Source organism: Prionailurus viverrinus, chromosome B2 (genome assembly GCF_022837055.1).
Source record: "Prionailurus viverrinus isolate Anna chromosome B2, UM_Priviv_1.0, whole genome shotgun sequence".
In the NCBI taxonomy this organism is placed as follows: domain Eukaryota; kingdom Metazoa; phylum Chordata; class Mammalia; order Carnivora; family Felidae; genus Prionailurus; species Prionailurus viverrinus.
In genome coordinates this window covers 120,380,068-120,408,061 of record NC_062565.1, presented here as the reverse complement: position 1 = coordinate 120,408,061, position 27,994 = coordinate 120,380,068, and the positions used below count along the sequence as shown (strand labels likewise).

At 42.3% G+C, this 27,994-nt stretch overlaps 1 protein-coding gene across 2 annotated transcripts; it reads left to right on the top strand.

The window, feature by feature from the left end:
• The first annotated feature begins 9 nt into the window (after positions 1 to 9).
• SLC18B1 (solute carrier family 18 member B1) lies at positions 10 to 26,877 on the top strand. Of its 2 annotated transcripts, XM_047859732.1 has the most exons (14): positions 10 to 245; positions 1,420 to 1,559; positions 5,327 to 5,422; positions 6,140 to 6,213; positions 7,506 to 7,653; positions 9,340 to 9,496; positions 14,141 to 14,277; positions 17,505 to 17,606; positions 19,372 to 19,463; positions 20,599 to 20,694; positions 23,377 to 23,451; positions 24,136 to 24,229; positions 24,321 to 24,370; positions 25,051 to 26,877. In XM_047859732.1, the coding sequence occupies exons 1-14, from the start codon at positions 203 to 205 to the stop codon at positions 25,115 to 25,117; spliced, it is 1,371 nt and encodes a 456-aa protein (XP_047715688.1). In that variant the 5' UTR covers positions 10 to 202; the 3' UTR covers positions 25,118 to 26,877. The 2 variants fall into 2 exon arrangements, with proteins under 2 accessions (XP_047715688.1, XP_047715689.1); XM_047859733.1 differs by lacking the exon at positions 20,599 to 20,694.
• The last annotated feature ends 1,117 nt before the right edge of the window (positions 26,878 to 27,994 follow it).

Here is a 27,994-nt window from a genome sequence, read left to right as displayed (position 1 = left end):
CCAGAGCCCCCAGGTGTCCGCCCCGGCTGCCTGCAGCTCCCGGCCCAGCGCTGCCCGTTGGGAAGCGACGATGCCTGGGTCGGGCTGAACAGGCGCCGCCGGCTCGTCTGCCCGTGCGAGGTCGAGTCCGAGGAGCGGGCTTGGACCCAGGAGCCCCGGCGCCGGAGTCCGCGCACCGTGCACCGCGCATCGCGCACCGCGCATGGACGCGCCGGGGGACTGCGAGGGCCCACGCCTCCCCGGAGGTGACCGATAGCGGCACGGACGGACACCTCTCGGTGGCGTGGGTCCCGTCCCCTTTACCCACGATTGAATTAGCTTTAGCTTGGTTTGTTTCGGAGAGATTCGAAAAGCCTGGGGCCTGAGGGTGGGGTTCGGGTTAGAGCTTCTCTCTCTCTGCAAGGGGTTAAAGTTCAGGGCCCAGGAGAGAGAGTTCTCTCAAGACTTTGCTCTACGTGTAGCGCTGCTTTTATAAATTACCATGTGATTGGAAATGCATTCAAATTAGTATGCCATTAGACAAAGGTAAAACATTCCATTGTTGTTCCTCCCCTTTTAACTTTCACTTCCCTTCCTCATCTACTCCAGAAGTTTTACAAAGATTCTTGAGACTTCCTCATCTTGCACAGATTTCCTTTCTTTCCTTCTTTCTTTTTTTTTTTTTCCTGGACCGCAATGACTACCTCTGAAAAGTAGAGCAAACCAAGTACAGTCTTCTTCCTTAAATTTCTTTTTTTTCCAAACCATTGAACTTAAAAATGACTGATAGATTCGCTGAATATTTGAAACTGAATAATTGACCTGTTGCCTTTAAGTTAGATGAAGATTTAGCTTTGGGAATCAGTATGAAAATGATCGGTGCAAAAGGCCAGTTATTAGTGTAAAATGTGTATTGATTTACCGATTTATGGGACTTGTCTCTCCAGGAGCATTACCATTGTAAGATGTCATTTGCCAATTGAATATTTTAGCTTGTTTTCTCCCACTTACACTTCACTTGACTTCTACACTACTCCAGAATGCTTAACCAACAGCTAAGGTGACATGTTTAGAACACTGTTAAGTCCATGGAACGTTATGAGGCTGGTAACTTCATTATAGTTATCCTATACTTTAGAGAGTAGCACCCTTTGGAGGTCACCTTGTTGCCTCATCCTTGAAGGAATTTACCAAAGGTGGAAGAAATAGTGAAGGCAAAACAGGTTTCAGATGGTTTGATAAATTCTGCCCTGAAAATGAGGTGTTTTCAAAATGACAGTGTTGTACCAGATTTTGTGTGACATTTTATCAAATGTGGTATATTCAAAATAGCCCTTAGCTCAGCATATGTTATCTTCACATTGCACAGAAGTGACATGTGTCAACTTCAATCAGCAGTCCCAATTACATGCCTGTGACTGTAGCATGTTTGCATTTAAGGTGATGGCCCTCCAGGAGGTACAAGAGAGACATCCAGACAGCTTTCAAGAGAACAGCTTTTTGTGCTGATATCTGCAGCTTCCATTAACTTGGGTTCTATGATGTGCTATTCTATCCTTGGACCCTTTTTCCCCAAGGAGGTGAGACATTTTAGTATTGTTATGAACTCTAATTTAAAAAAAAAGCCCTTTGCATTATTTCATTTTACAGTATGTGAAATGTGAAACTCTGCATTTAGTAAAGATGATGCATAGAACTTCAGTAAACAGAAAGACTTCTGACAGAATATTTGACGCCAGATATAAAAACAATCCAGTCAGAAAGAATATCCTCTCGGGAAATAACTCACCTAAATATAACTGACCTTCTGAGGATTGCTTTGCTTACCGTGTAGTTTTATAAATCTTTGTTTGGTTTCTGCAACTGAAACAAAGGGGGTGCTTTGAGTAACTGAGATTTGAGTGTTACTGCAAAAGGTCTGTGCTGAGACAGGAAATCTGTCTCCTGGAGTTTTTCGCTTATTGATATTTTTGGAATTAGGAAGACATGATCCACTAAATTCCCTTTTTCTGCCTTGAATTTCTGATGGTATCTAATGGCAATGGTTTGTCCCAAGGAAGAATTCTGGTTAATACTGATTAGCTCTTTGTAATCATTGCCTTTTATGTGGTGTTAGGGTTTATAGTTCATGGCACAGACTCACAGGGAGTTAACCCCTAGAGAATCCACCTGGAATCTGGAGGTGAGTGGGACATAGCATGAAACTATGGCTTGCAACTGGCTTGGTTGCATGGAGATGATATACACATGTGTTTATTTTTTATTGTTTAGAATGTTTGTTTGTTTATTTATTTAGAGAGAGCGAGCAGGGGAGAGGCAGAGAGAAAGGGAGAGAGAATCCCGAGCAGGCTCCATGCTCAGCACAGAGCTCAACAAGTGGCTTGATCCCCCAATTGTGAGATCATGACCTGAGCCGAAATCAAGAGTCAGACACTTAACCGACTGAACCACCCAGGTGCCCCATCCGCCATTCTGCGTGTTACCAAGGAGAATGGATATGGTTTCTCTGCCAAAGGAACAATGTGACTCTGTACCCATACAGTGCTTTTTAGTTTTCAGTGTGATTTCCCACGCATTTATCCCATTTGGTCTTTGCAGCTACTCCCTAAGGCAGCGTAGTGAGAACGCCATCCGTCATGTTGTCAATGAAGACAAGACTCAGAAGTTCAGCGACTGGCTCAGTTCGATTCTATTTACTGAGTGGGAGCGGGAGGGGTAACCGTCTCCCACTCTAGAGTGTGCAGGCACTGGATGCATTAGGACAGAAAAAAGATCGGGAAAATGTCCCTCTCTTGTCTACCAGTTGGGAGTGAGACGATATGAAAAAACATTGGTCTTCAGGAAGGTAGCTCTCAAGGTGAACCACAGAGGCAAGGGTGTTCTAGGAAAGAAATCACTTGAGATAGTCATGGGATTAGCACAGGAAGTAGCACGTTCTCCGGGAAAGCAGACAACTTGATGTGGCTTGAGCCTGAGGTGGAGTGAGGTCCAAGAGGCAGCAGGTCTGGGGAGGAGACAGAGCTAGAATGCCGGAGACATTAGTCAGTGAGAAGTTATCAGAACAAGACAGACTAGACTGATCAGTTTTGGGATTTGGAAAATATAATGATGGGTGGAGCCTGCAGAGTTAGGGCAGAGAGGAACTGGAGGAAGTAGAATGATGCCCAGTTAGCAGGGCATTTCCTGGCTGAAAACTGGGCAGCTGGCTCAACCTTCAGGGCACTAGAGCAACTAATGTTAGCTTCTGCTTAGTGGAATGCACACAAAGGAACACCAGACTACAGATGTGTGTCTTTTGATTTTGTTAATAATTTTTCCAATCCCTTTTAAAAAAAATTGACAAAATGTTGACGTACCATGTTAGTTTCACATCTACAACATAGCAAATACACAATTCTGTGTATTATGCAGTGCTCACCACGGTAAGTGTCGTTACCATCTGTCAACATACAAAGTTATTACAGTATCTTTTAAGTTTAGTTATGTATTTTGAGACAGAGAGAGAGAATGAGCGAGCCGGGGGGGGGGGGGGGTGCAGAGAGAGAGAGGGAGAGAGAGAGAATGACAGGCAGGCTCCACACTTTCAGTGGGGAACCCGATGCAGGGCTGGAACTCCGGAACGGCGAGATCACGACCTGAGCCAAAGTCGGATGCTTAACTAAGCCACCCAGGTATCCTCAAAGTTATTACAGTATTATTGACTATATTCCCCATGCTATACTTTTAAGTTTTTGATTTAGTTTTTTTTGCTTACAAGAGGGAAGGCTGAAGGAAAGAAAACAGAGGCAGGGAGAGAGCGCTCTAATTTTAAAAGGTCTAGATACAAAGAGTGGGCTCTTCCTTTTTGTTTCTTCTTAGAACCCTGTGGTTGACAAATGCACTGGAAAAACTTACCCTTCCTCCTGCATGCTCTGTTTTCCTTCCTTCTAGCCAGAGCTAATTAGGCAAAGGAAAAACAGGGCCCTTCTTAAATTCTAGAGTAAGATTCCTATTTCTAGTCCTCCTTTTTCTGGCATCCTCTTTTGTTGTCACAGGATAACATGTGAACCAGAAATTGCTTTTAATAGCTCTTCTTGCTTACTGATGTGAAGCAGGATCCACATTCCAAAAGTCATATTTAGCTGCTGCCATGGAATGTGATTCTAGGATATCTGAAGTCACCATCCCGTCTCTACGGTGAACGTGGGAACCTGCTCAAGATGGAAACTGTCATGGCTTCTGTGACCCTATAAAGTTTGCAAGTCTGTACCCTCATCTATAAAATGGGGCCCACTAAAAATATATCCTTTATTTCATTGTTGCTAGAAACCATGTAAAACAGTGCTTAATAATAGAGATTCTGGCTCATAGTGGGGGGCCAGTAAATGTTAGTTGTGAGGCCATTATATAAGTAATGCCAAACTCTAGAATACTTATCAGATCTATTAAGCAAAGAACGTGGATAATGTGGCTTGACCCATGAGTGTTCTTTCTACATCTTTATTGACTCCTTCGATGATACCTTCCCTCTGAGGTACCTGTTTTAGTTTGCTGGTGCTGCCATAACAAAGTACCACAAACTGGGTGGCTTCTGGAGCCACCAGTCTGAGATGAAGGTGTTCACGGGGTTAGTTCCTCCTGAGGACTGTGAGGGAAGAGTCTGTTCCCACTTCTCTCCTTGGCTTATGGATAGCTGACTTCTCATCCCATCTGTCTACTTTTGGTTTTATTGCCCGAGCTCTTGGTGTCCAATCCAAGAAATCATCGCCAAGACCAATGTCAAGATGCACCTCCTCCCCCATATTTTCTCTGAGGAGTTTGACAGTTTCAGGTCTTACGTTTAAGTCTTTTTGAGTTGATTTTGTGAGTGGTGTAAGATGGGGGTCTGATTTCATTCTTTTGTTGGTGCATGTCTCGTTTCCCCAACACCATTTGTCAAAGAGGCTATCCTTTCTTCGTTGTGTGTCCTTGACACCCTGTGGAAGATCAATGATCATATATGTGTGGGTTTATTTCTAAGGGCTCTAATCTGTTTCATATGTTTGTATTTATGCTGTTTTAATTCAGCTTTGCAATTCATTTTTGAAATCACAAAGTACGTTGCTGCCAGCTTTGTTTTCCTTTCTCAAGATTGTAAAGCTAACAGTTCTTTAGGGGTGTGTTGAGTGAATAGTTTCCATGTCAGAGACTAGGTTTGACCATAGTTTCCCTTCCTTCCCCATCCAGCTTATTTTAAAATAATAATCTTTGAAAATTGCTACACAGATAAAGGTTATAAGAACACAATGCTCTGATCTGATAGCTCCATTTTTCCTCACTGATGCTAATTTGTCTGTCAAACTTTGTTTCCTTTTTTGTTTCTTTAAAGGCTGAAAAGAAAGGAGCCAGCAATACAGTTACCGGTATGATCTTTGGATGTTATGCTTTATTTGACTTGCTGGCATCTTTGGTATTTGGAAAATACGTGAGTATTAAAGTTCATGGGAACATTTTAAGTTTTGAAAGTTGTGTAATGACCTATTCTAATCTATAAGCCTCGAATTTCCATTGATTCAGAAATAACCACCATTATATTTTATGAAATATGCTCCTGTTGATAACTCCGTTCATAGGGTTGATTGATTTTTTTTTGTTTTTATTTTAATTTCAGTTGACATCAGTGTAATATTAGTTTCAGGTGTGCAGTGTGGTGATTCAACACTTCTATATAACCCCTTGGGCTCGTCACAACAAGTGCCCTCCTTAGTCTCCTTCACCTATTTCACCCATTCCCCCCCCCCGCCCCCCGCCCCCACCTCGTTCTGGTAACCATCAATTTGTTCTCTATAGTAAGAGTCTGTTGTGTGGTTTGCTTCTTTCTTTTCTTTTTTTTTCTCTTTGCTCATTTGTTTTGTTTCTTAAATTCCACAGATGGGTGAAATCATATGGTATTTATCTTTCTCTGACTGACTTATTTTGCTTATCGTAATGGGTTGATTGATTTTTTTGCTTCTTCCATGTTTTTAAGCAATGTGTGTTGCCATTCCACTAAAGAATTAATTATAATATTACATTAACTATATTTCCCAAACATACGTTTCCCAAATCTTGTATATTTCCTGATACAGTGGGTTTGTGTTTATCTGGATGTAGACTTGTAACAGTCGTCGATTTACCGACTCTTCTCTGACATTTATTATAGCTTGTACATATTGGAGCAAAATTTATGTTTGTGGCAGGAATGTTTGTCTCAGGAGGAGTTACAGTTCTCTTTGGGTAAGTCGTGCTCTGATCTGTTTGGGAGCTTGAACAGATTTCATAATTTATCTTCAGTTTAAAATGTTAATGAATTCTTTAAATCAGTCCGTCCCATTGATTGTCTGTTGAGGGCTCAGCGTGTAGCTATTGGGTGATTTAGAGGATGGGACTAATGAAGGACAGAGTCTTCTAAGGGCTGAGCATTAAGTGGCTTCTGAATCTGTTCATTAGGACTGCTATGAGTGGGAGTGACAGAAACTTAACCCACTTTTCGGAGTCACAGATACATTTTGCCTCGAGCAGAGAAAGTGCAATAAAGAATGAGCTGGAGAACATCAGGACACACATATTAAAATACTGCCATCGGAAATCTATCTCAAGCTCCCAGTTTTGCTTTCCTCTTCTTGTGCTTTGTTCATGGACAAGCTGTCTGCTTGTGGTGGCAAGAATTCTCCAGCAGCTCCCAGAGGAAGAGAATGCCACTTTTCCTGGAATTCCAGGAGATTCACAGGACGGAGCCCCTGGCTTGATCTTTGTTGGTGACCTATCCCTGCATCAAGGTTAATGTAGGGGAGGGGGTACTCTGATTGGCCAGGCTTGAGTCATATGCTCACTTCAGAATGGTTCCCTCCATTGCTATTTCCAGGAAAAGGGAAAATAGAGGCAAAATAGCTGTGGAAGTTCTTAAGCTTAAGAATCCTTAAATCAGCAGCCTAGTGGCAAATAATATGGATGAGCCTACACAGCCTCTTGGGGAACATAGGAGAAGGAAGAGTGCTGTAAGATTATGGTGAAGTAAGCTAGGAAGCCTTCGTGTCAAACTAAGTGTTTTTTTTTTTGTTGTTGTTGTTTTTTTTTTTTCCTTTTCCTTTTTCTATTTTTTGGCAGGGGAAGGGGCATGGTCTTCTATTTTCTGCCCCACCCTCCTTTTTCCCCCCCAAGGTTTGAGTCCTACCACTGAGGGATACCTGAAACCAAGAAGTCTTTCTTTTGTATATGTTCTGGTCAGAGTGATTCTACATGTCTCAGAGAAACTAATTCAGTGTTATCATTTAAACGGCCAATTGCATCAGAAAAGGGCGACTAAACCGTCATTATGAATCGAATGGTTACCCATCTCCCCCCCAAAAAGAGACTTCCCTTTGTAAAATAAAGCAATTGAAAACATTCATATTCTGAAGAGATTTATTATAATAACTGTGTGAGATGCTACTCTTTTCAGTGAGTAGCGGTAAAAAGGAAAACAACAACAACGACGACGACGACGACAAACCAACTTGGCATTTGAGAATTGTCTTGTTCTTTTTTAGCGTGTTGGACCAAGTTCCAGAAGGACCGGTATTTACCGCTATGTGTTTTCTAGTGAGAATAGCAGACGCAGTCAGCTTTGCGGCGGCAATAACTGCGTCTTTTTCTATTCTTGCAAAGGCTTTTCCAAACAGTGTGGCCACGGTGTTGGTATGTATTTTACGCGTTTTTCCTGTTTTCCTTTTAGCGTAGGCTCAAGTATTTGTTTGCCCTTCCAAGTCAAAGCTGAAATCCATTCTTCTAGACCTGCCCTTTCTTTTTCTTTTCTTTTCTATTTTCTGTGTTTTGGTTACCTTTTACCCCAATTACTGCTTCTAGCAGCGGGCTGTCACTGAACATACCATTGGTCTTATTTAGGTCTCTTCCCGGGTTTAGAGTCTACCACTTAAAAGAACAACACCTGCCCAGTAGTATTTTGTTGTCTCTCTGTAGCCCAGATTGTGGCTGAGCTGCCGGAGGCATTCCTTTGCTTTAGAAAAGTCATCCCTAGTGGCCACTTGAGTATATACTAATGTCCTTCCTCTACTCTTCCCAGGTTCGTGGAAGGAATCTTAGAGACCTTAAAGCCTTTCCCTGCCTCTGTGCCGTTTGCCGAGTGCTTTCTTGTTTTCCCCCAAACCCAGAACTTGGTAGCATTGTATTAACATAATATATTGGCTAGGTGCCTGGACGCCTGGCATTGGTGACGTACCAGATTTCTGTCCCAGCTCTTGGCTACTGCCTCCTTCACCCCAAGCAGGCTCTCTCCTGCCTGTCTCCTCTGGACCCATGCGTTTCTGAAGGACGTGTGGTTTGCATAGTAGACCAAATGCAGCCCTCCCAACAAATAATTGTCCTTGAGACTTCAGGGCCTCATCGGCTTAGTACCAAGAATTTCCTCCTTTGCCCATATTAATACTATAGCTTTGGCCATTAAGTACACTATTTGCTGTGGAGATTGTTATTTACTCCCATTTTAATTAAATATCTATATCTACAGCCGGCTAGCTATCTGCTTAGGTTTATTTTGGGTTGTACAGCCATGTGGCACGCAGTGGTGGCCACTGTGATAGGCGTACTGCTTACATTTCCCAGAAACGGTTCTGGAGAACATGAGCCCATTGACGTGTCCCAGAATGGCATTCTGGGCCAGAGAGTATGTGCGTTTGTAATATTGATAGATTTGCCAAATTATCCTCCTGTGTTCACTCACCAGCCGTGTCCAAACATGCTTCTTTCCTCACTTTCCTGCCAGCGGGGTGTTTGATGGGTGATGGGTAAAAATTGTTATCTTGTGGTTTAACCGTTTATTTTTTTTTTTAAAGTGAGGGTGAGCTTTCTTTTACATGCCTGAGACGTATTTGCATTTTCTTTCACGTGTCAATAGTTGTTTGTAGCATTTGCTCATTTTCCTATTGGGTTGTTCATTTTTCCCCCATTGATTAGTATTAGCTCTTTTGGTATATTTGGGGAAATTAGTCCTTTGTCAGTATTTTTTTTTTTTTTTTTTACTATTCTTCATTTGTCTTTTTTATGTGCTTAACATCCATAGTTTTTTCACATTTTCATGTAATCAGATTTATGATTCTTCTGTGTCTTCTGAGTTTTATGTCATAATTAGAAAAACTTCCCCACCATAGAAAAAAAAAACCTCCTCCCATATTTTATTTTTCTAGTACTTCTGTGGTTTCAATATGCATGTTTAAAGTTTTGGTTCATCTTGGAGTTGTGTGGGTTTGGGTGTGTAAATTGTGAAGTGGATAGCCTTTTTTTCAGTTAGCGTCCATTAAATCTTTATTTGTGAATTCTTCAAACCAACTGTATTGACTCAATTCTCTTTTTTTCCCCCATTTTTAGGGAAGTCTTGAGATTTTTTCTGGCCTGGGACTAGTGTTAGGGCCCCCTTTAGGTGGCTTCTTGTATCAATCCTTTGGCTATGAGGTGCCTTTTATCTTTCTGGGATGCATAGTTCTGCTGATGGTACCACTCAACATGTACATTTTACCTAATTATGGTAAGACTGCATTTATTACTCACTTTAAGAATCTTAAATTGAAGTATTTTTATACATGTATAGGGGACCAAGTTAACAGTACTCACTTTCATCTTGCATGCTCCATGGTAGATTTCTAGAGTACCCTGAAAGAGCTGATTCTCTTTTGAGAAATGTTGCTGTAGGCAGTTTATGTGAATTTCTATATATTACAATTTTTTCTGACCTTTAGAACTAACGAATATTTAATTCCTTGTCATAAAACATCACCATATAAAGTGTCCACCAGAGGTGTTCTTGGACTTAATTAAATATTTCAGAATGACGAGTTACCAAGGGCCACACATGGCACTGTCTTCCTGGAAGGCCACCAGGCGGGAGGGCAAGGCCTGACCTTCTCCCCAGTGGTCCTCCCAGCTGCCTGTGAAGCACAGCCCAAGTACAAGGACACAGGGCCACATCAGGCAGTAATGGGGGTCACTCTGGCTTCAAACCTTCACACCCCATAAGAATCAACCTATCCTGTAGCAACTTCCTGGACATAGCTCTCAGGATCACCACGAGGGACGCGCCGGGTACAAGAGTCAGAACACTCAGGGCACAAATCATGGTGTGCAGGTTCATGTACAGTTTCTTCTGTACCAGGCAAGGGTTATTCTCACTGTAAGCAAGATTGCCTAGTGACATAGCTGGCATTTTACACTTATCCGATGACGAAGGGAACAGAGCTAGAGAGCTAACTTGAAGGCTAGAGAGGAGAGAGCCAGAGAATGTTTCTAGAGAGGCACCACCATGCTGAAACATGTAAGACGGTGGTTTCTACTTGTGAGAAGTACAACTACTTCTTCTACTGTGGTTTCTGTGGTTAAGCGTCCTGGTTGCTTGGTTCACAGATGAACAATGGACCGATAATCAAGACACTGACACCAGGTCACATTGTCATGGAGCAGGGAAAAGAGTCACGTTCGCCCTTTACCACACTGTATGGGGGAAAGACTGTGTTTATTAATTAATGGTAGGGCAGGGTATTTAGAACTTGTGTGATTAGGCACTGGACCGGCCCCAATATCTGTTTCTCCTGGAGTCCTGGCCTGCTCCCCTCGCCTCCTCCCTCCCCCGACAATCTTTTGCGGCCCCCTCTGGTTGCCACCAGCCTAGTTACTTGATGGTCATTTCTCTTCATTTCTGTTAATCCTCAACTAAAATCTCCCGACATTTTCATTGAACTCAACAAAGTCCCAGTTAGCTATATTTCTATGAACAAACTTTTTGGCAAACACTGGTTATCTATGGAAGGACCTTCTATTTAGATTGAATGGAAAAAACTGGTATTAATAAAAAGATCTCTGAGATTGATAATGTAAAGCCTGTAAGTATAGGTTTAGGTGTTCTCATTAAGGAGTACTTTTTAAAATTAGTGTTTTGGGAGGCACCTGGGTGGCTCAGTTAGTTGAGAGCCCAGCTCTTGATGTCAGCTCAGGTCATGATCCCAGGGTGTGGGATCGAGCCCTACATCGGGCTCCACTCTGAGCGCAGAGCCTGCTTTGGATTCTCTCTCCCTTTCTTTCTCTGCCCTTCCCTGATTCACACATGTGCTCTCTTTCTCTCTCTCAAAAATGAATACATAAATATTTAAAAAAATGGTTCATTAAAAAAATAAAAAAGTTAAATAAAATTAGTGTTTTGGGAGAGCTTACGGAGAGAAGCCTGACAATTAAATCGTCTTTTATTTTGATGATATTGGCAGAATTTTGTGTCCTACAAGTTCTACCCCACTCCTTTACCCCATTTTAGACTCACAGCCAACATCGTTCTAGAGTCAACTTTGGTCCCTCCCTCTCTCTCATCCTTTGTGCATCAAGTCCCCTCTCCTGTACTGCTCTAAAGAAATATTTCTAAAGCACAGTCATGGACGTGCCAATCCTCTTATTAAAAAGCTGTGAATCTGTGAAATGTGAGCCCTATCCTGAAAGCTGTGAGGAAGCTGTTGTGAGATCCCAGTAGAGGAGTCACATGATCTGAAAACTGTCCCTTTCGCATCCACTCTAATCCCTCCTCATCCTTCAAAACTTAACTTCTATTTCCTCTTCTGGGAAATCCTTCTGAAGCTTCTCGGTCATTGGAATAAGTGCTCAGTAAGTAGTGCTGCAGTGATCAGCATGCTTCCTGCCCCTTCACACCCGAGGGGTTCCCTATTTCCCTCCCCTGCTTCCTCGCCTCTACCAGTAGCTTCCTGTGGCAGGCCAGGTCAACCAGGGGGTCATGTCTCTCTCAAAGAATATGTCAGAATTGTGGGGAGCAGAGAGAGTAATTGAGTAGCTTGGAAAAGCTCCTCATCTGTCTCTTAAAGCAGATAATCAGCCTAGGTTTTCATTACTTGGGCTTCTGCAACAGTTTAATTAAACCCATTATGTATTTGTTGCTATGGACGTGCTTACGTACCCTCATTATGATTTCTCATCTTTCCCACTTTGGATTTAGAGAAGGGGACCATTTCTGCCATAATAATTTATCTTATAGCATAAATCCATAATACCTTTTATATGCAAGTAAATATAACCAATTCAAGTTGATCTTTTTTTTTTTTTTTTTTTCTCAACGTTTATTTATTTTTGGGACAGAAAGAGACAGAGCATGAACAGGGGAGGGGCAGAGAGAGAGGGAGACACAGAATCGGAAACAGGCTCCAGGCTCCGAGCCATCAGCCCAGAGCCCGACGCGGGGCTCGAACTCACTGACTGCGAGATCATGACCTGGCTGAAGTCGGACGCTTAACCGACTGCGCCACCCAGGCGCCCCTCAAGTTGATCTTTTATAATTTATATCTTAAAGGTGACTAATGAACATCTTTAATAAACAATTCAAAACACTCACCAAATGGAGTCTCCTTGCTGGCCCTACTGCACCGAGCCATATGCTAGTGCTTGTCCCCTTTCTAAGTCTGTGCACTTTCTGTGGTTGAGCGTCGTGGGCTGTTTAGCATTGAATATTTGGCTAATAATTAAGAAACTAACATCATGATTTAACCTTTATCCCTTGTATCCTGACAAAGTCTAAATGTAGCACTTAAAATACTTGAACCGATCTTTGTGTTTCTTTGAATTTGTTCCATGCTAGATCATTATTCACCAAGAATTAAGTAATGAAGCATGGTGGGTGTTTTTGGAGAAATGAGAGCATAACAGGGGCTAATCCTCACCCTCAAAGATCTTCCTTACCCAGACCTGGCCAGTATCATCTCTGGCCTGGCACTCCAACAGCCTCCTAACTGGTCCTCTTGTCTCCATTCTCCACAAGGTCACAGAGAGGTCTCTTTAAACCACAGATCTCATTCCTACCCCTCGGTTAGAATCCGTAGTGATTTCTCAGGCCTGTTAGCATGTTTTCCAAAGTCTTGCATAACATGCTTCTGCAGTATGATCTCTCTCTCCACCGTGCTGGTGTCCCCTACTCTAATCTCCATCCTCTAGCTTTGCTTCTCTTCTTTCATTTCCTTCCAACTCAGAATAGTTTTCCTCACTGCTGAGTCTTGGAATGTACCATTCCTGGAATAATATGCCTGGATTATTCTTTCCTCCTTCTTTGCTTGCTCATCTTAAGCTCATGCCTTGGGCACCAACTTAGATATTACTACTTGACGAAAGCCTTCTCTATATGGCTTTCTCTGTTTTTGTTGTTGTTGTTGTTTTGTTTTTGTTATTGTTTTGTTTTAGCCAACTATCTGCTGTGCTTTGAAAGATTCCCTCCTTGTTCCATCCTTTTTCTCTCCACTCTTTACTGTAACTTCTCTGTGAGAACAGGGTCTGAGCTTGTCTTCTTTGTCTTTGCCCAGCATTTTGCATGGTACCTGACTCAGCAAAGACATGGCTCAGTAAATTAACGGGAAGACAGGAAAATCACCAAACAATAGTCAACAATGTAAAATGAAATGTGGTTTAGTTGCTAAAAGGTATGGTACAGAGCAGAAGTGCAGTAGGAAACAGAGGAAGGTAAGATTTGTGGAATAATTAGGGCCAGAGCCAGACCTCACAGAGTGAATAGAATTTGAAAAATTAGCAGGAGAAAAAGAAAGGAATCATAGCATGTGACTGGAGGCTTGGATACAACAGTTCCTGTTGCTGGGAACAGTAAAGAATCTGGGTTACTGCAAGGGGGATGCTAGGAGTGAGGTCCGTGCTCAGTTGACCTTGAATGCCCACGTGATTTATGCATGATTCAGTAACACCCTCCTCAATCTGGTGTTTTCTTTGCCATCAGGAAAAAAAAAAATTTTTGTCTGTGCCCTTTGATGAACTCAGATTTCTCCCTTCCTTGATAAAGCTTCTGGCTCTTCCCATGCACCAAATCTAACTTCATATAGTCTCTATCTCATTGGGGGGAAGGCTTCAACTTGCTTCAAAGTTATAACCTATAACCTAAGACCCCCTCTTCTCCTCACACTCTGATTCCAGTGGATTCTTTATCAATTTGAGAAATTGTCTTTAAGAAGACTGAATGTGGCTTCTAGGTGTGAATAATTTATACGCAAATGCAGACAATATGCAATTTTAGGCAAACTCAGAGGTGCAGTTATTTTGATTACCAGATAAAAGATGGCCTTACCAATTTCATTTTTCCAAATAGGTTAGAATTTTAATTACTCTTTTTTGGATTTTTTACCCTTAGACTCTGATCCAGGTGAACACTCATTCTGGAAACTCATCACGTTACCCAAGATTGCACTTATAGCCTTCGTCATCAACTCCCTCAGCTCATGTTTTGGCTTCCTTGATCCTACTCTGTCTCTCTTTGTTCTGGAGAAGGTGAGTAGCCTGCTTGTCAGAGAGCTCTGCTCTGTGGAAGGTGGGTGCACTTGCTTGCTCTGGGGCCCCACTCTGTAGAAAGACTCCGAGTGGCTGTGAGGAGACAGAATGAGATCTACACCCCAACACAGCCTGTCCCCTCCCTCTGTGACATCCCTTTCACCAGGGGTCTGATTCAGGGCAAGTGAAAGAAGCTTTTCACCAAGTGGCCCAAACATTGGTCTCCTTTTCAAGGTCTTGCTTGAGTCATCACATGTCTGGCTTGGGAATTATCCTGAGTGCTTAACAAGGACACTTTTCCTCTACTTGTTTGAACTCCAGTGAAGCATTTGGGGTACTCCATAGCTCATTTAATGTTCTTCACTAACAGGTCCCCTGTGGGTCCACTTACCTTTTAGGCTGTTACATATAATTGAATGACTATGAAATATATTAATCTGGGATGGTAGAAAGGAACCAAGACTCTTCTTCTTCTTCTTCTTTTTTTTTTTTTTTAGTGCTGGAAAATAAATTCTGAATGTAAAGGGTTGTTGTAGAGATTTGCTCTTAGATATTTCTTTTCCTTTTCTTCTTTTTTTAATTTAGAGAGAGAGGTTAGAGCACGAGTGAGGGAGAAGGGCTGAGGGAGGGAGAGAATCTTTAGCAGTTTCTGTCCTCAGTGCATAGCCTGAAGTGGGGCCCAGTGTGGGGTTCGATCCCATGACCCTGGGTTAATGATCTGAGCTAAAGAGTCGGAGGCTTAACCGGCTGAGCCATCCGGGCGCCCCACTCTTAGATATTTCTGAAAAAAGGATTATCAATGATGTGATAAAGTACATGACCAACTCTGGTAGTTAATTATAATGAAGGATTAACATGTGTTTATCGAGGTAGAAATCTAATTGCGGCCCATGCTGACTTTATGTGAGGTACTGGAATTAAAAAAGCAGTTACCAGAAACACAATTCCTCAACGGCACTAGGGACGGTTTTGTGTTTGTGAAATATCCAAAAAGATAAACGTGGACACTGTCATTTTGGTGCCTTGCCCAAGACTTAGAAAATAATATAATATCTTGTTTAAGCAGTGAGCATCCATAAGGTAACAAGAAACATATTTTGTGTTTATGAGGACACATTCCAGTCACATCAACAGTGTATCTCTCCAGGAGTCATTTTTGTATATTCTTAAGAATTTCTGCCCACATGAGGAAAAAATATCTTAGCCAATGTCTGGTAAATCCCAGTTGCGCATGTCTATTTCATAAGAAATCTTTACAAGTGTCATTTTCTAAATACACTTAGAAATACATCTTTGAGGGGCACCTGGGTGGCTCAGCCGATTGAGCGTCCGATTTCGGCTCAGGTCATGATCTCATGGTTCGTGGGTTTGAGCCCTGCCTCAGGCTCTGTGCTGATGGCTCAGAGCCTGGAGCCTGCTTCAGATCTGTGTCTCCTTCTCTCTCTGCCCCTCTGCTGCTCATGCTCTGCTCTCTCTCTGTCTCAAAAATAAACAAAACATTAAAACAAAAATTAAAAAAATACATCTTTGAGTTTTCCTGTTTTTTATAGAAAGTTTTTTTTTATCCTATTGCCATTCTTCTGACTTTACATCATTGTTTGAATTGACAGTTCACTGTCCAGTCACTGGTGACCCAGCCTTTTAGGCTGCGAGGGCTCCATGCTGTCTTGACCAGTTATAAAACCGGAAGAAGACATCTCTGACTTTTTTCTTCCTCCTCGTATCTTTAAGGGACTAATTTGTCATAAAGTTGTTGAAATGTACATGGACTCCTATATAAATCTCACGTGCTTACTTAAGAAAATCAGTTAAGGAAATTAAGGAAACGAAAACAACTCAGTTAACCAAAGAAAGGTGTTTGTATCATGCTGGTAATAGTAACAATATCACAGAGTGATGTGGTTAACTTACTGTTTTAAAAGCCTTTTGTAAAGTGTCATACCATGTAATTCTTTAAATTAGATATTAACATCCCTTTGAAATGGATAAAATAGATATTATCCTCCGGGTTTTTCACATCAGTATACTGCAGTCCATGGACAGTAAGCATCGCCTTGTTGCTTATTAGAAGTCAGATTCTCTGGCCCCATCTCATACCTTTTGAATCAGAAATTCTAGGTCTGAAGCCTAAGAACCTTTTTGTTTTTTCCCATCCCTTGAACCAAGGCATGTTAGCACTTGGATCCAACTAAGAAACCCTTTTAACAAGTTCTCTGGGAGGTGCCTCGGTGGCTTAGTCAGTTAAGGGACCGACTGTTGATTTCTGTTCAGGTCATGATCTCAAGGTTCAAGCCCTGTGTCTGGCTCTGTGCTACTTGGGATTCTCTCTCTCTCTCCCTCTCTCTCTGTCCCTCCCCTGCTCTCATGCTCGCTCTCTCAAAATAAGTAAACAAACATTAAAAAAAAAGTTCTCTGGGCAATTCTCATGCACATAAAGTTTATGCAGCACTGGTTTAAACGTAAAAATATATGTAAAAATACTATGGTTCATAGAAACAAATTTATATGTACAATATCAAATGCTGCAAAACAAGATATCTAGGACTTTTGACCTCCATTAGATTTTTTCCCCCTCATAAAGAAAAAGTAATTCATTTAAAAAAGTAAGACCAAAATTAGGAACGATGCTCAGTGTTAATAGTGGGCTCATGGTAGATAACAAGAGCTGAAGAAGTGTGTAGAAAAGATTTATGTGTGGGGCACTTGGGTGGCTCAGTCAGTTAAGTGTCCAGCTCTTGATTTTGGCCCAGGTCATGATCTCACGGTTCATGAGTTTGAGCTCTGCATCGGGCTCTGCACTGATAGCACGGAGCCTCCTTGAGATTCTCTCTCTCCCTCTCTCTCTGCCCTTCCCTGCCCATTCATTCTCTCTCTCTGTCTCAAAATAAATAAATCAACTTTTTTTTTTTAAAAAAAGAAAAGAGGGGTACCTGGGTGGCACAGTCGGTTAAGCGTCCAACTTCAGCCAGGTCACGATCTCGCGGTCCGGGAGTTCGAGCCCCACGTCAGGCTCTGGGCTGATGGCTCAGAGCCTGGAGCCTGTTTCCGATTCTGTGTCTCCCTCTCTCTCTGCCCCTCCCCCGTTCATGCTCTGTCTCTCTCTGTCCCAAAAATAAATAAACGTTGAAAAAAAAATTAAAAAAAAAAAGAAATAAAAAAAGAAAAGATTTTTGTTTATGTAAAAAATGACTTAATGGTGTAACTCTAATAAAAAATTTCTTTTACAGTTTAATTTACCAGCTGGCTATGTGGGACTGGTATTCCTGGGTTTGGCACTATCCTACGCCATTTCTTCGCCGCTGTTTGGTTTACTGAGTGATAAAATACCAGTACGTACACTTAACCTACGTTTGAGAAACACCTTTGTGTATTTAGATTGGTGAGCTTTCCAGCTGTACTTCTGGAACTCTAGAGGTCCATTGATTAGAATTGACATTCAAATTAAAAAAAAAAATAGCTCATTACTGTTTAATTGAGAAATAAAATTGTAAGATATTTAAAGTGTGCATCATGGTGATTCGGGATCCGAATACATTGTGGAAGGATGTCCTCTGTCAAGTTAATTAACACAGCCATCACCTCTGTATTATCTATCTGTTTTGTTTTGTTTTTTTACTTGAGGGGGCGAGAACACTTAAATTGTACTATATTCAATTTTTGGAGTTGATGGAGAGGTTCCCATGTCTTCCAACCTGCCATCACTCAGAGAACATTCACTTTTAATTGCTTCTTCTGGGGGAAAGGGGTCGGTGCTAACAAGGCTATTGAAAACTATTGGATTAGACTCTCTAAAGGATGAAACTCACTTGATGCAAAATACACGGATTGGCCTTAATAATTAGGGCAGGGGGCGCCTGGGTGGCTCAGTCAGTGGAACGTTCGATTCTTGATTTCAGCTCAGGTCATGATCTCGCGGATGGTGAGTTCAAGCCCCACATCGGGCTCTGCACTGACAGTGCGGAGACTGCTTGGGATTCTCTCTCTGCCCTTGCCCCACTCATGCTCTCTCTCAAAAATAAATAAGCATTTAAAAAAATAAAATAATTAGGGCAGAGTCCCTAATTAGGACTCGGTCAGACTGAGAGGAGATAATTTAGTTTCTTTTCTGTGGGAATGAAAGGGGTGGCTACATAAATGTACATTGCTTATCCTGTAGCTATCCTGATAGAAATTCCCTTCTGTTCTCCTTTGCTTAGGTCTATACCATTCACTCCAGATGCTGGTAAACAGTACTAGTAAGTACTGTTAACCACATACCAAGCTTCTGTGGCTTTAGTGCTTTTTACTTGTTTGCATTTCCTCTCTTTGTTAAACTTGCATAAATATTTATCACAACCTAAATTACATAGAGTTTACTTAGTAACCCAGGTGACAAAAAACAAGTGTCTTAAACAGTGATTGGAGCTTGTTTTAAGACAGTCTTATTTAACTGAGCAGCTATTTTACCCCTAGAATTTTCAGCCTGCATTCAAGTAGTTTAAAAGGAGTAATTTTATTGGGTGCTTTTTAAATAGTGTGAATTTTTCAGGTACTGTATCTACCAGGTGGTTCCTTGTGCTGACTGTTTTTTTATTTTTATTTATTCTACTTATTTAAAAAAATGTTTTTAAATGTTTATATTTATTTTTGAGACAGGGACAGAGCATGAGCAGGGGAGGGGCAGAGAGAGAGAGGGAGACACAGAATCCAAAACAGGTACCAGACTGAGCTGTCAGCACAGAGCCCGACATGGAGCTTGAACTCATGAACCTGAGCCTAAGTCAGATGCCTAACCGACTGAGCCGTCTAGGCGCCCCAGGATGGCTGCTTTTTAAATTGTTACTTTGGGGATAGTTCATCATGTGGAAAATCTACAATACACTCCCTTCCCAAGGAATCCTTGTCCCTAGAAACTCCCTATCTTGGGGTATATTGTCTCGCCTTTCTGTTTACCATCTACCTATTTTCTCTTAAATGTAAAGTTTCATTTTCTTCAATGTATTTGGATTTTTAAATGTCAGGGCTTGTGTTCTTCAGTGATTTTTGTGTATATGCTTTGATCGTGGAGGGGCTTTACCTCTCAGGGGTTTTTCGGACTCTCCTTCTCTTTACCAGCATCTCAGGAAATGGTTTCTGGTTTTGGGAAACATAATCACAGCCGGATGCTACATGCTCTTGGGACCAATCCCGGTCTTACACATTCAGAGGTAATGTTTTTTCCTTCTTCTGTATTTTTGGCTGAATAACATTAAGAATTACTACAGAAATTTTTCGTGTGCTGCTGGTATGGTTTCGTATTTTGAACCTTATTATTTAAATAACTACCTAGATTTAGGACTATATTGAATTGTTGGGTTGGACTGGCAGTATTCTACCTTACCAGAAGGTGGCACTGCTACAAGTAGATAGAAAAATGCATCATCACATCTGGATCAAATGCGAAAACCGCTTCTCCCTTTGTGTTTCAATTGCATGCTTATTTGTACTTTATTTTGAAAATAGCATTTGTTGCCGCCTCCCTTTGGCTGATAGCTGTTAAAACGTGTTTTTGGTTTGTTTTTTTTTTCCTACTCTTTCTCAATCCTTGAGTCTGGGATCAAGTCTTTGTTTGTTTCTGTATCATTCTTAGCATGTGGTACCGGCTCATTGGAGCTTGTTAAGGGTAATGTATTTGCTAAAATAAGGGAAGCTTAGAGCTTTTCAGCTGGTTCTGGGATCAAGTGTGACATGGAAAGGGCAAGGATTTCAGAGTCCTTCACATTTGGGTTTGCATTTTGCTTTGCCACTTACTAGGTACGTGAACTCCGGCAAATCATTTAGCTTCCGAGAGCCTTAGTGTTCTTATCTCCAAAAAGGAGCTGACGATGGTGCTTACTTGGCAGAATATTGCTGCAAGGATTCAATGGGGGTAATGGATGTTAAGCCATTGGCACAGTGCAGGAAGCCGAGCAAATTAGTTTCCTGCCCCTTCTTTACCAGTTCCCTTCTATGCCATTTTTTTTCTGTCCATTGAATTTCAAAGCCAAGTGATTGAAGGAGCAGCGTTAACGTTTAACCAATTTTGAAAAGATTCCGTATGGTGATAAGAGGGCAGGTGATGTACGTGACCAAAGAAATTGAGGTATCGTGGTGAATTGATTCGCCACCCCCCTCAAAGTGGGAGGAGCCAGAGGGTGCTGTCTCTGAAGGAAGTGGGATCGGATGGGAATGAGGCCGACTAGTGATGCCGTCTCGGAAGCACGCTTCTCTGGGATTCAGCCTGCCCTCCTTAACTTGAGCCCTGTGTCTCTCAGCGTGCTCATGTTGTTTTGTCTTGTTTCTTTTTCCAAAATTCTTTTGCAGTCAGCTCTGGCTGCTGGTGCTGATATTAGTCTTGAATGGCGTCTCTGCTGGAATGAGCATCATTCCAACTTTCCCGGAGATTCTCAGTTGTGCATAGTAAGTTACCTCTGTGCTTGTGGAGCCGTGTTGCAAATTGCAGTGAGCATCACAGGCTTTCTTGGGTTTCTCAATGTCGTAGGATGTTGGATTTTTTTTTCCGCAAGACCAAATCTTCATGAGTTTATGTCACACAGCATTCTGATATAAACACTGCATGCAATAATACTGTCACGGAAATGAAAATACAGTAAAACCTTGGTTTGTGACCAGAAACATGCTTATAATCCAAAGCACTTGTATATCAAATCGAATTTCCCCTTAAGAAATGATGGAAACTCAGATGGTTCGCTCCACAACCCAAAAATATTCATACAAAAATGATTATAATACCATCATATAATACAAAATAATAAAGCACAAAATATAAAGAAAGATAAAGAAATTAACCTGCACGTACCTTTGAAAACCTTCATGGCTGGTGTGAGGGAGACGAGAGAGGAAGGTTATTGTGTAGAATGACTTTCACTATCACTAATGGAATCCCTGCTATCTACTGGCTCAATGGAATCTTGTTTTTTGTTTTTTTTGGTTTTTTTTTTTTGCAACTTTAACAAGGAACCTATCCAGTGACACTCGCCTTTGCCTCTTTTTGAGGAAATGTGACATTGCATTGATGATCGCCCACAGTCTTGCAGTGAGAGAGAAGAATCATTGCCTCAGTTGTGATCCTGTCCCATTCATGGTCACATGCTACTCTTGTTGCAAGACAGTCGCTCATTTATCAAGTTAAAATTTGTGAGAAATGTTTGCCCGTCTTACAGAACACTTGTAGAACAAGTTACTCGCAATGCAAGGTTTTACCGTATATGGTAATATTATACAATGATAGGTAAAATGAGTTGTGGATGGAGGCTTGGCTCGGTTGATGCCTAGGAACAGAAACACTTTTGCAACGCTAAAGCACAACGGAAAGCCCTCAGCATTGTTTCCTTCTCACGGAGAAGGTCCATACACGGGCACACAATGACCAGGTAAAATGATTCTAGTCCCATTTCCAGTGCGGGGTCGGGAGAGGGGGCAGCTCCCACACCACCAAGCAATTCTCCCAAACCAGCTAGGTGTCCTACAATGCAACTCCGTTCTGAGACTATCCATCTGGTGATATGATCAGATCCCACAGGTGAGGGACTCCGTCCCACAGATTGCCCTCTGCTTCAGGTGCTAGTTACAAGTTCACATGTGCTTCCGACTGACTGGCCCGTGCATCAGAGGTTCCCTTGACGACCTCCTTAGATTCAATTAATCTGCTAGAGTGACTCACAGAACTCAGGAATCCAGCGTACTCGTTAGATTCAGTGATTTGTTACAAAAGAGATTAAAGGATACGAATCAGCAACCAGACGAAAAGACACAAAGAGTAACCTGAACAAAGGAACTTCTGTCCTTGTGGGTTTTGGAGCCCTGGCACACTGGCATGTGGAAAGGGTCTGGTTTACCAACTCAGCAGCTCTCTCGCCCTGTCCTTTTGGGATTTTTGTGGACGCTTACATACTGCTGATTGGTTAAATCACTCACCATTGGCCATTGATTCCATCTCCAGCCTGGCCCCTCCTCAGAGGTGGGGGGTTTCTGGTCTTGGGGTTGGAAGTTCTAACCCCTCTAATCACATGGTTGACTCTCTGGGCAACCAGCCCCCTAAAAGCCACCACATGAACATAACAAAAAAGGTACTTGAAATTGTTTTAATCACTTAGGAAATTCCAAGGGTGTTATGGGTTCTATGTTGCAAACAGGAGGGAGACCAGATATATATTTCTTACTATGAATCACAGTATCGCACCGGGTATTTGTCACTTGGCCATCGGTGTTGTTTACTAGGCATGATGGTAAAGAACACCACGTGAACTAGAGAAGGGAGGAGATCCACTGGGTTGACTCAGTATTCTCTGAGGAATAATGAGTTGCCTCCGTGTTTTCTAAAAGTTGCCCATTATTCTCTTTACATGTTCATCTCACTTTAAGAATTTCTTAGGGGCGCCTGGGTGGCTCAGTCGGTTGAGCGTCCGACTTTTGCTCCGGTCATGATCTCACGGGTTCGCGGGTTCGAGCTGCACATGGGCTTGCTGCTGTCAGCAGGGGGCCCACCTCTGAGCCTCTGTCCCCCTCTCTCTGGCCCTCCCCTGCTCACCCTCTCTCTCTCAAAAATAAAGTGAACATAAAAAAAAAAGAATTTCTTAACTATGTATTTTTATGAGACTTCATGCAAATGGGTCATGATTCTTAATATCATGTTTTAGATATGCAGTAAAATTATTTTTAGAAAACCATGGAGTAGAGGTAACTATGAAAATTCCTTCAGATTAGATTCGCTTTTATCTTAGAGATGGAGTGTTCTGTCTGTTGGTTTTGTTCAGGTTATTCCCAGTCTCTTTAAAAAAATTTTTTTTAATGTTTATTCATTTTTGAGAGATAGAGTGTGAACAGGGGAGGGGCAGAGAGAGGGAGACACAGAATCCGAAGCAGGCTCCAGGCTCCGAGCTGTCCGCACAGAGCCCAGCACAGGGGTTTAACCCACTATCTAGGAGATTGTGACCTGAGCCAAAGTCGAACGCTTACCCCAGTGAGTCACCCAGGTGCCCCCAGATTATTCCCAGTCTCTTAATTTATTTGCCACACACTGTTCATTGCTTTCACGCAGGTTTCCCTGTCCATAACAGATCTACTCTTGTCTCTTTGCAGCGAAAATGGATTTGAAGAAGGGTTAAGTACCTTGGGACTTGTATCGGGGCTCTTCAGTGCCATGTGGTCAGTTGGGTGAGTAGCCATTTCGTTCACACCTGCAAGATGGAAAATACTATCTGCATTTGCCTGAAGAAACTGACACCGAGAGGTCTGATGAGGTGCCCAAAGGCACTTAATTCACTTAGGGCAGAGTTGGAGTCCTAACCCCACACCCTCTGACTCCAAGATCACTGGTTTATACCAGCAGTTTAATACCTAATCAAAATGGTCCCCATATACTTTGTCTTAAGTGACCTTTCTAAGTTCCTTTAACAGGTCATGTCTCAGTATTCTTCATTCATTTGTTTCGTTTTTATTCTTTGCTATTCCTGAGGAATAAATGTATGCTGGAACTGTAGAATATCTCAATAAATATGTGCAGACTGGAGTTATTTTAAATACAATTATTGAGAACAATAGAGAGAATCATATAAGGGTTCTTTGGCGTGCATGTCACGTTTTTAAAATTTTTATGTAAGGCACCAACTTTTTAGAAGCAGTTATAATTTTAGAATTGCTTAAAAAGCGTTAAACATCATCATTATCGGGTAGAATCGGTTTTGTCGCACCCAGTGCTCCGTCCAGGAATTGGCTTCTGTCTTCAGTACTTACAGTTCCAATTTAATGAAGATCTATGATTGAGGGATCATGCGGCCTTTAGGAAATAATTCTTTTTTTTTTTTTTACACTATTGAATACGCTTTCTTCTTTTCTTAGTGCTTTTATAGGACCCACACTGGGTGGATTTCTTTATGAGAAAATTGGTTTTGAATGGGCAGCTGCTGTGCAAGGTCTTTGGGCTCTGACAAGTGTGAGTAGCCTTTTGTTTTCATCTTCCTGGCATTTGCAGAGAAGTGTGATTTGGAGCATTGGCATTAACTGCCCCTTTCATTGTGTTAAAGGGATTGGCGATGGGCTTGTTTTACCTGTGGGAGCACGCACAGAGAAGAAGGTATGGTCGGTTCTTGGGCTTATTTTTTTCCCTTTAAAAATCAGCCCTCGAAGCACCTGGGTGGCTCAGCTGGGTACCCATCAGATCTTGATCTCGGCTCAGGTCATGACCTCGCAGTTGGGTTCGTGAGTTGGAGCCCCTCGTGTGCTCTGCACTGACTCGTGGAGCCTATTTGGGATCCCCCTCCCCCCCCAACCCTCCCCTGATCATGTGCTCTCTCTCTCTCTCAAAATAAGTAAACATTAGGGGCTCCTGGGTGGCTCAGTTGGTTAGGCGTCCAACTTCAGCTCTGGTCATGATCTCACAGCCCATGGGTTTGAGCCCCTCGTCGGGCTCTGTGCTGGCAGCTCAGAGCCTGGAGCCTGCTTCGGATTCTATGACTCCTTCTCACTCTGCCCCTCCACCTCTTACGCTCTGTCTCTCTCTGACTCTCTCTCAAACATAAATAAACATTACAAAAACATTTAAAAAAAAAAGTAAACATTAAAAAAAGAAAAGTCAGCCCAGGGCAGTGGAAAAGAAATAGCCATTTTACGCCCTTCCTTCAGGCAGAAGATTTCTGGGCACTGTAAGCCTCATCACTTGGTAGATGGCATTTAAGGGGAAAGGCAGAGGTGTAGGTACTGGGTCTTTTTAAGATGAGAAATAGTAAGGTACTCCTCTTTTTCCCTTCAACGCAGATCTAAACTCCAAAATATCCTCGGCACAGAGGAAGAGCAAACTGCTCTCTTACCTGATGAAATCTAGCCTTAAGAATCCTGGATGGATACCCGTGGGGAGACTGATGGCTCCTGGCCTTGAACATCAAAGTTGAAAGGGGTTTTCTTACTATTACACGTAAAACTCCACAGACCCTACCTACACCACCATCCTGAAAGTCTCAACATATTTTTGGAGAATCCTGTGTTGGGCTTTCCTGAAAAGCTGGCCCGTTGAGCCAGCCATGTGTGAAACATGAAGTGTGAGAAGAGCGGTTGAGAATCAGCAAAAGTTTGTGTTTTTAGGTGATCGAATTTGTCCATCAAGAGGTTATTGACTCCAGGTCTCCTGATTCCTCTGTTTACTTTTTATTCTAAATGCACTAATTCTGTGAATGTACCTTTTTCTTTATTAACAGGGAAATAAATGAATTAATTTGATATGCCTCAAAGTAGTACCAAGATTTCTCAAAATGTATAGAATAGTTACTGTGAAATCAGTTTTTAAAAGGCATGCTTTATCTGGGTCCTAAGAGTTTTGTTCTTTTCAAAAGGCAAGATTCCTTCCTCCCATGCAAAAGTTGCATAGTATTCCCAGGCCCTCAGCTCTTCTAGAAGTTTCGTTTGTGTGAGAGTTACAAGAATAACCTTACTTTAGATTTTCCCTTTTGTAACGTACTTTATGAATTATGATCTGGATTTATAAACAATACTTAGTATAACATTACTCATTTCTCTTAATGTCTGTCTTTCAGTCCTGTCATCTTTTTTTTGTTTTTTTGTTTTTTGTTTTTTTTTTTTTAAACCTACTTCTGGTAGATGTATCCCATTCCCAAGCAAGTAAGCCCACAGGATTGCTTATTATATTTCAGGGAAGGGGTTTGTCTGACTTCACGTAAAATCCGTGCTGTTGCTTGAAGTGGGTGAATCCCTACTGTGTAGTTCTCATACCTTCTGCTGTGTTTCCATGGTGTAGTAGCCACGTTTATCCCCCCACCCCCCATTTTTTAAATAGAAGAAGTGTATTAATTCAAAAATATTTATTGAATGACTTCTCTAAACTGACAGTCTGTGACGTGCTAGGAATTGAACTGTGATCAAAATAAACACAATCTCTGCTTTTTGGAACTTGGTGGATGGACAACATATAAATAAATACCAGACTCTCCCGTTATCTTACAGAGTTGCTATTAAGGGGAAAACATGGTGATAGGAAAGAGAAGGTGGCTGGAGTCATTAGGTGTGGGGTTCTAATTTAGATAAGGCCTCTCCATGGAGGTGAGACGTTTGAACGGAGACCCGAAGGATGAGAATAAGGCAGTCATCCCGAGGGAGAGCCTTCCCTAGCCCGTGCCAAAGGGTTTGTCATGGTCAAAGATGACACTGTGGCCCATGTGACTGAAATCTAGTAAACAGAGGACGTTGGGGAGGTAGGAAGGAATCAGCTTCTCAACAGGGGATGCCAGAATTTGATTCATGTTTCAGGAGGGCCATTGTCTAGCAACGATGGAGGGAGATCTATGGGAGCTTGGAGACAGAGAGAGAGAGAGACATGAGTAGTTTGGACCATGGAGGTGGTGGCGGAGATGGAGCATAAAAGATGTGTTTGGAAGGAGAGCCAACAGGACCTGCTCATGTAGAAGGAGGGGAGAGAGGAATTTAGGGGTGACTCAAGGTTTTGGCTTGAGGATGTATGTGGGTGGATGAGAGTGCCTCTTGGTGAGATGGGGAAGAATAGGAACAAATCAAATCCTGAAGGGGAAAAATAACCCAGGGTGGGATGCCCTGTAACACCACCACCAGAGCGAAGAAAAAAAAAAAATTAAAAGGATGATGGAGATGGGGATGATGGAGAGCAACCACGTGTTGGAAAATTGGCTTTAACTGCGGAAATCTTCATTGCCCTTCTCCCCCGAAGTCCCTCCGTTGTGGGCACTCCAGAGGGTGGTCCAGTGCATGTGAGAAGGAGTGCCCGGTCACCCAGCCCCCTGTGCCCCACTTCCCGGAGTGGAACCGGGATGGAGGGTGCCCCTGACCCGCTGCACCCCAGCGTCGGCCCAGCGGCCCAGTTTGCCTCTGAACACCTGCAGTTCCCGCCGCTGCCGCACGGGGCCGCTATTAAATCACTGTGGCGATGGATCCTGCAGCTCCCAGCTGGGGCGCTGAGACCGGGCTCGCGGGGCTCGCGTGCCACATGGCTCCGGGCCACCAGCGCTGTCGACCGTCACCGCAAAGATTCCAGGCTTTCTGGCGAGAGGTTTCTGCCCCCCTTCCCAAACACGATGCTTCCAATACCTGCCGCCGTCTACCTGTGTATTTACAGACACTTTGTGCAAAACCACCTTTGCTATTTCCTCATTTTATGATTTTGCAGATGCTAAAATAGATGACAAAAATTTAAAACTATGAGAAAAGAGAGAGGAACTTTGATGAAAAGGTGGGTCAAAACTCTCAGGGAAATCACTGTATGTGTGTTTATATTTTTATAGATCTGTATGCCTCTAAATGTAACAAAGATACCCAGCTTAAAAGAAACCTTTTTTTTTAAATGAGACCGAATGTAGAATAATAAATAAAAGGTATCATATATACATATAGACATGCAAATTAATCCAAATGGAAAATAAAATAAGAAGGGCAAATAAAAATTCACAAATCGTTTTTCTGAAACTTTTTTTTTTTTTTGCCTTGATAATTGCTGGTTCACATGCGGTTGAAATAATACACAGAAATAATATGGAGACCATGTTTACTCCATACCCAGGCTCCCCCAGTGGTGACATCTTGCAACAGGACGGTACAATATTAAAACCAAGGTGCAGTCAAGATACACAACAGTCCCACCCTTCATGTTGTCCTTTTATAGGCATATCCGCTTCCTTCTCACCCTCACCCCCTCCTTAATCCGAGGGAAGCACTGCTCTGT

Excerpts from the sequence above, each read along its gene's own strand:
- SLC18B1 (XM_047859732.1), top strand. The coding sequence starts at position 203 with ATGGACGCGCCGGGGGACTGCGAGGGCCCACGCCTCCCCGGAG. Across the intron at positions 7,654-9,339 it reads ACAGTGTGGCCACGGTGTTG|GGAAGTCTTGAGATTTTTTC; the intron begins GTATGTATTTTA and ends CCCCATTTTTAG. Across the intron at positions 24,230-24,320 it reads GTCTTTGGGCTCTGACAAGT|GGATTGGCGATGGGCTTGTT; the intron begins GTGAGTAGCCTT and ends ATTGTGTTAAAG.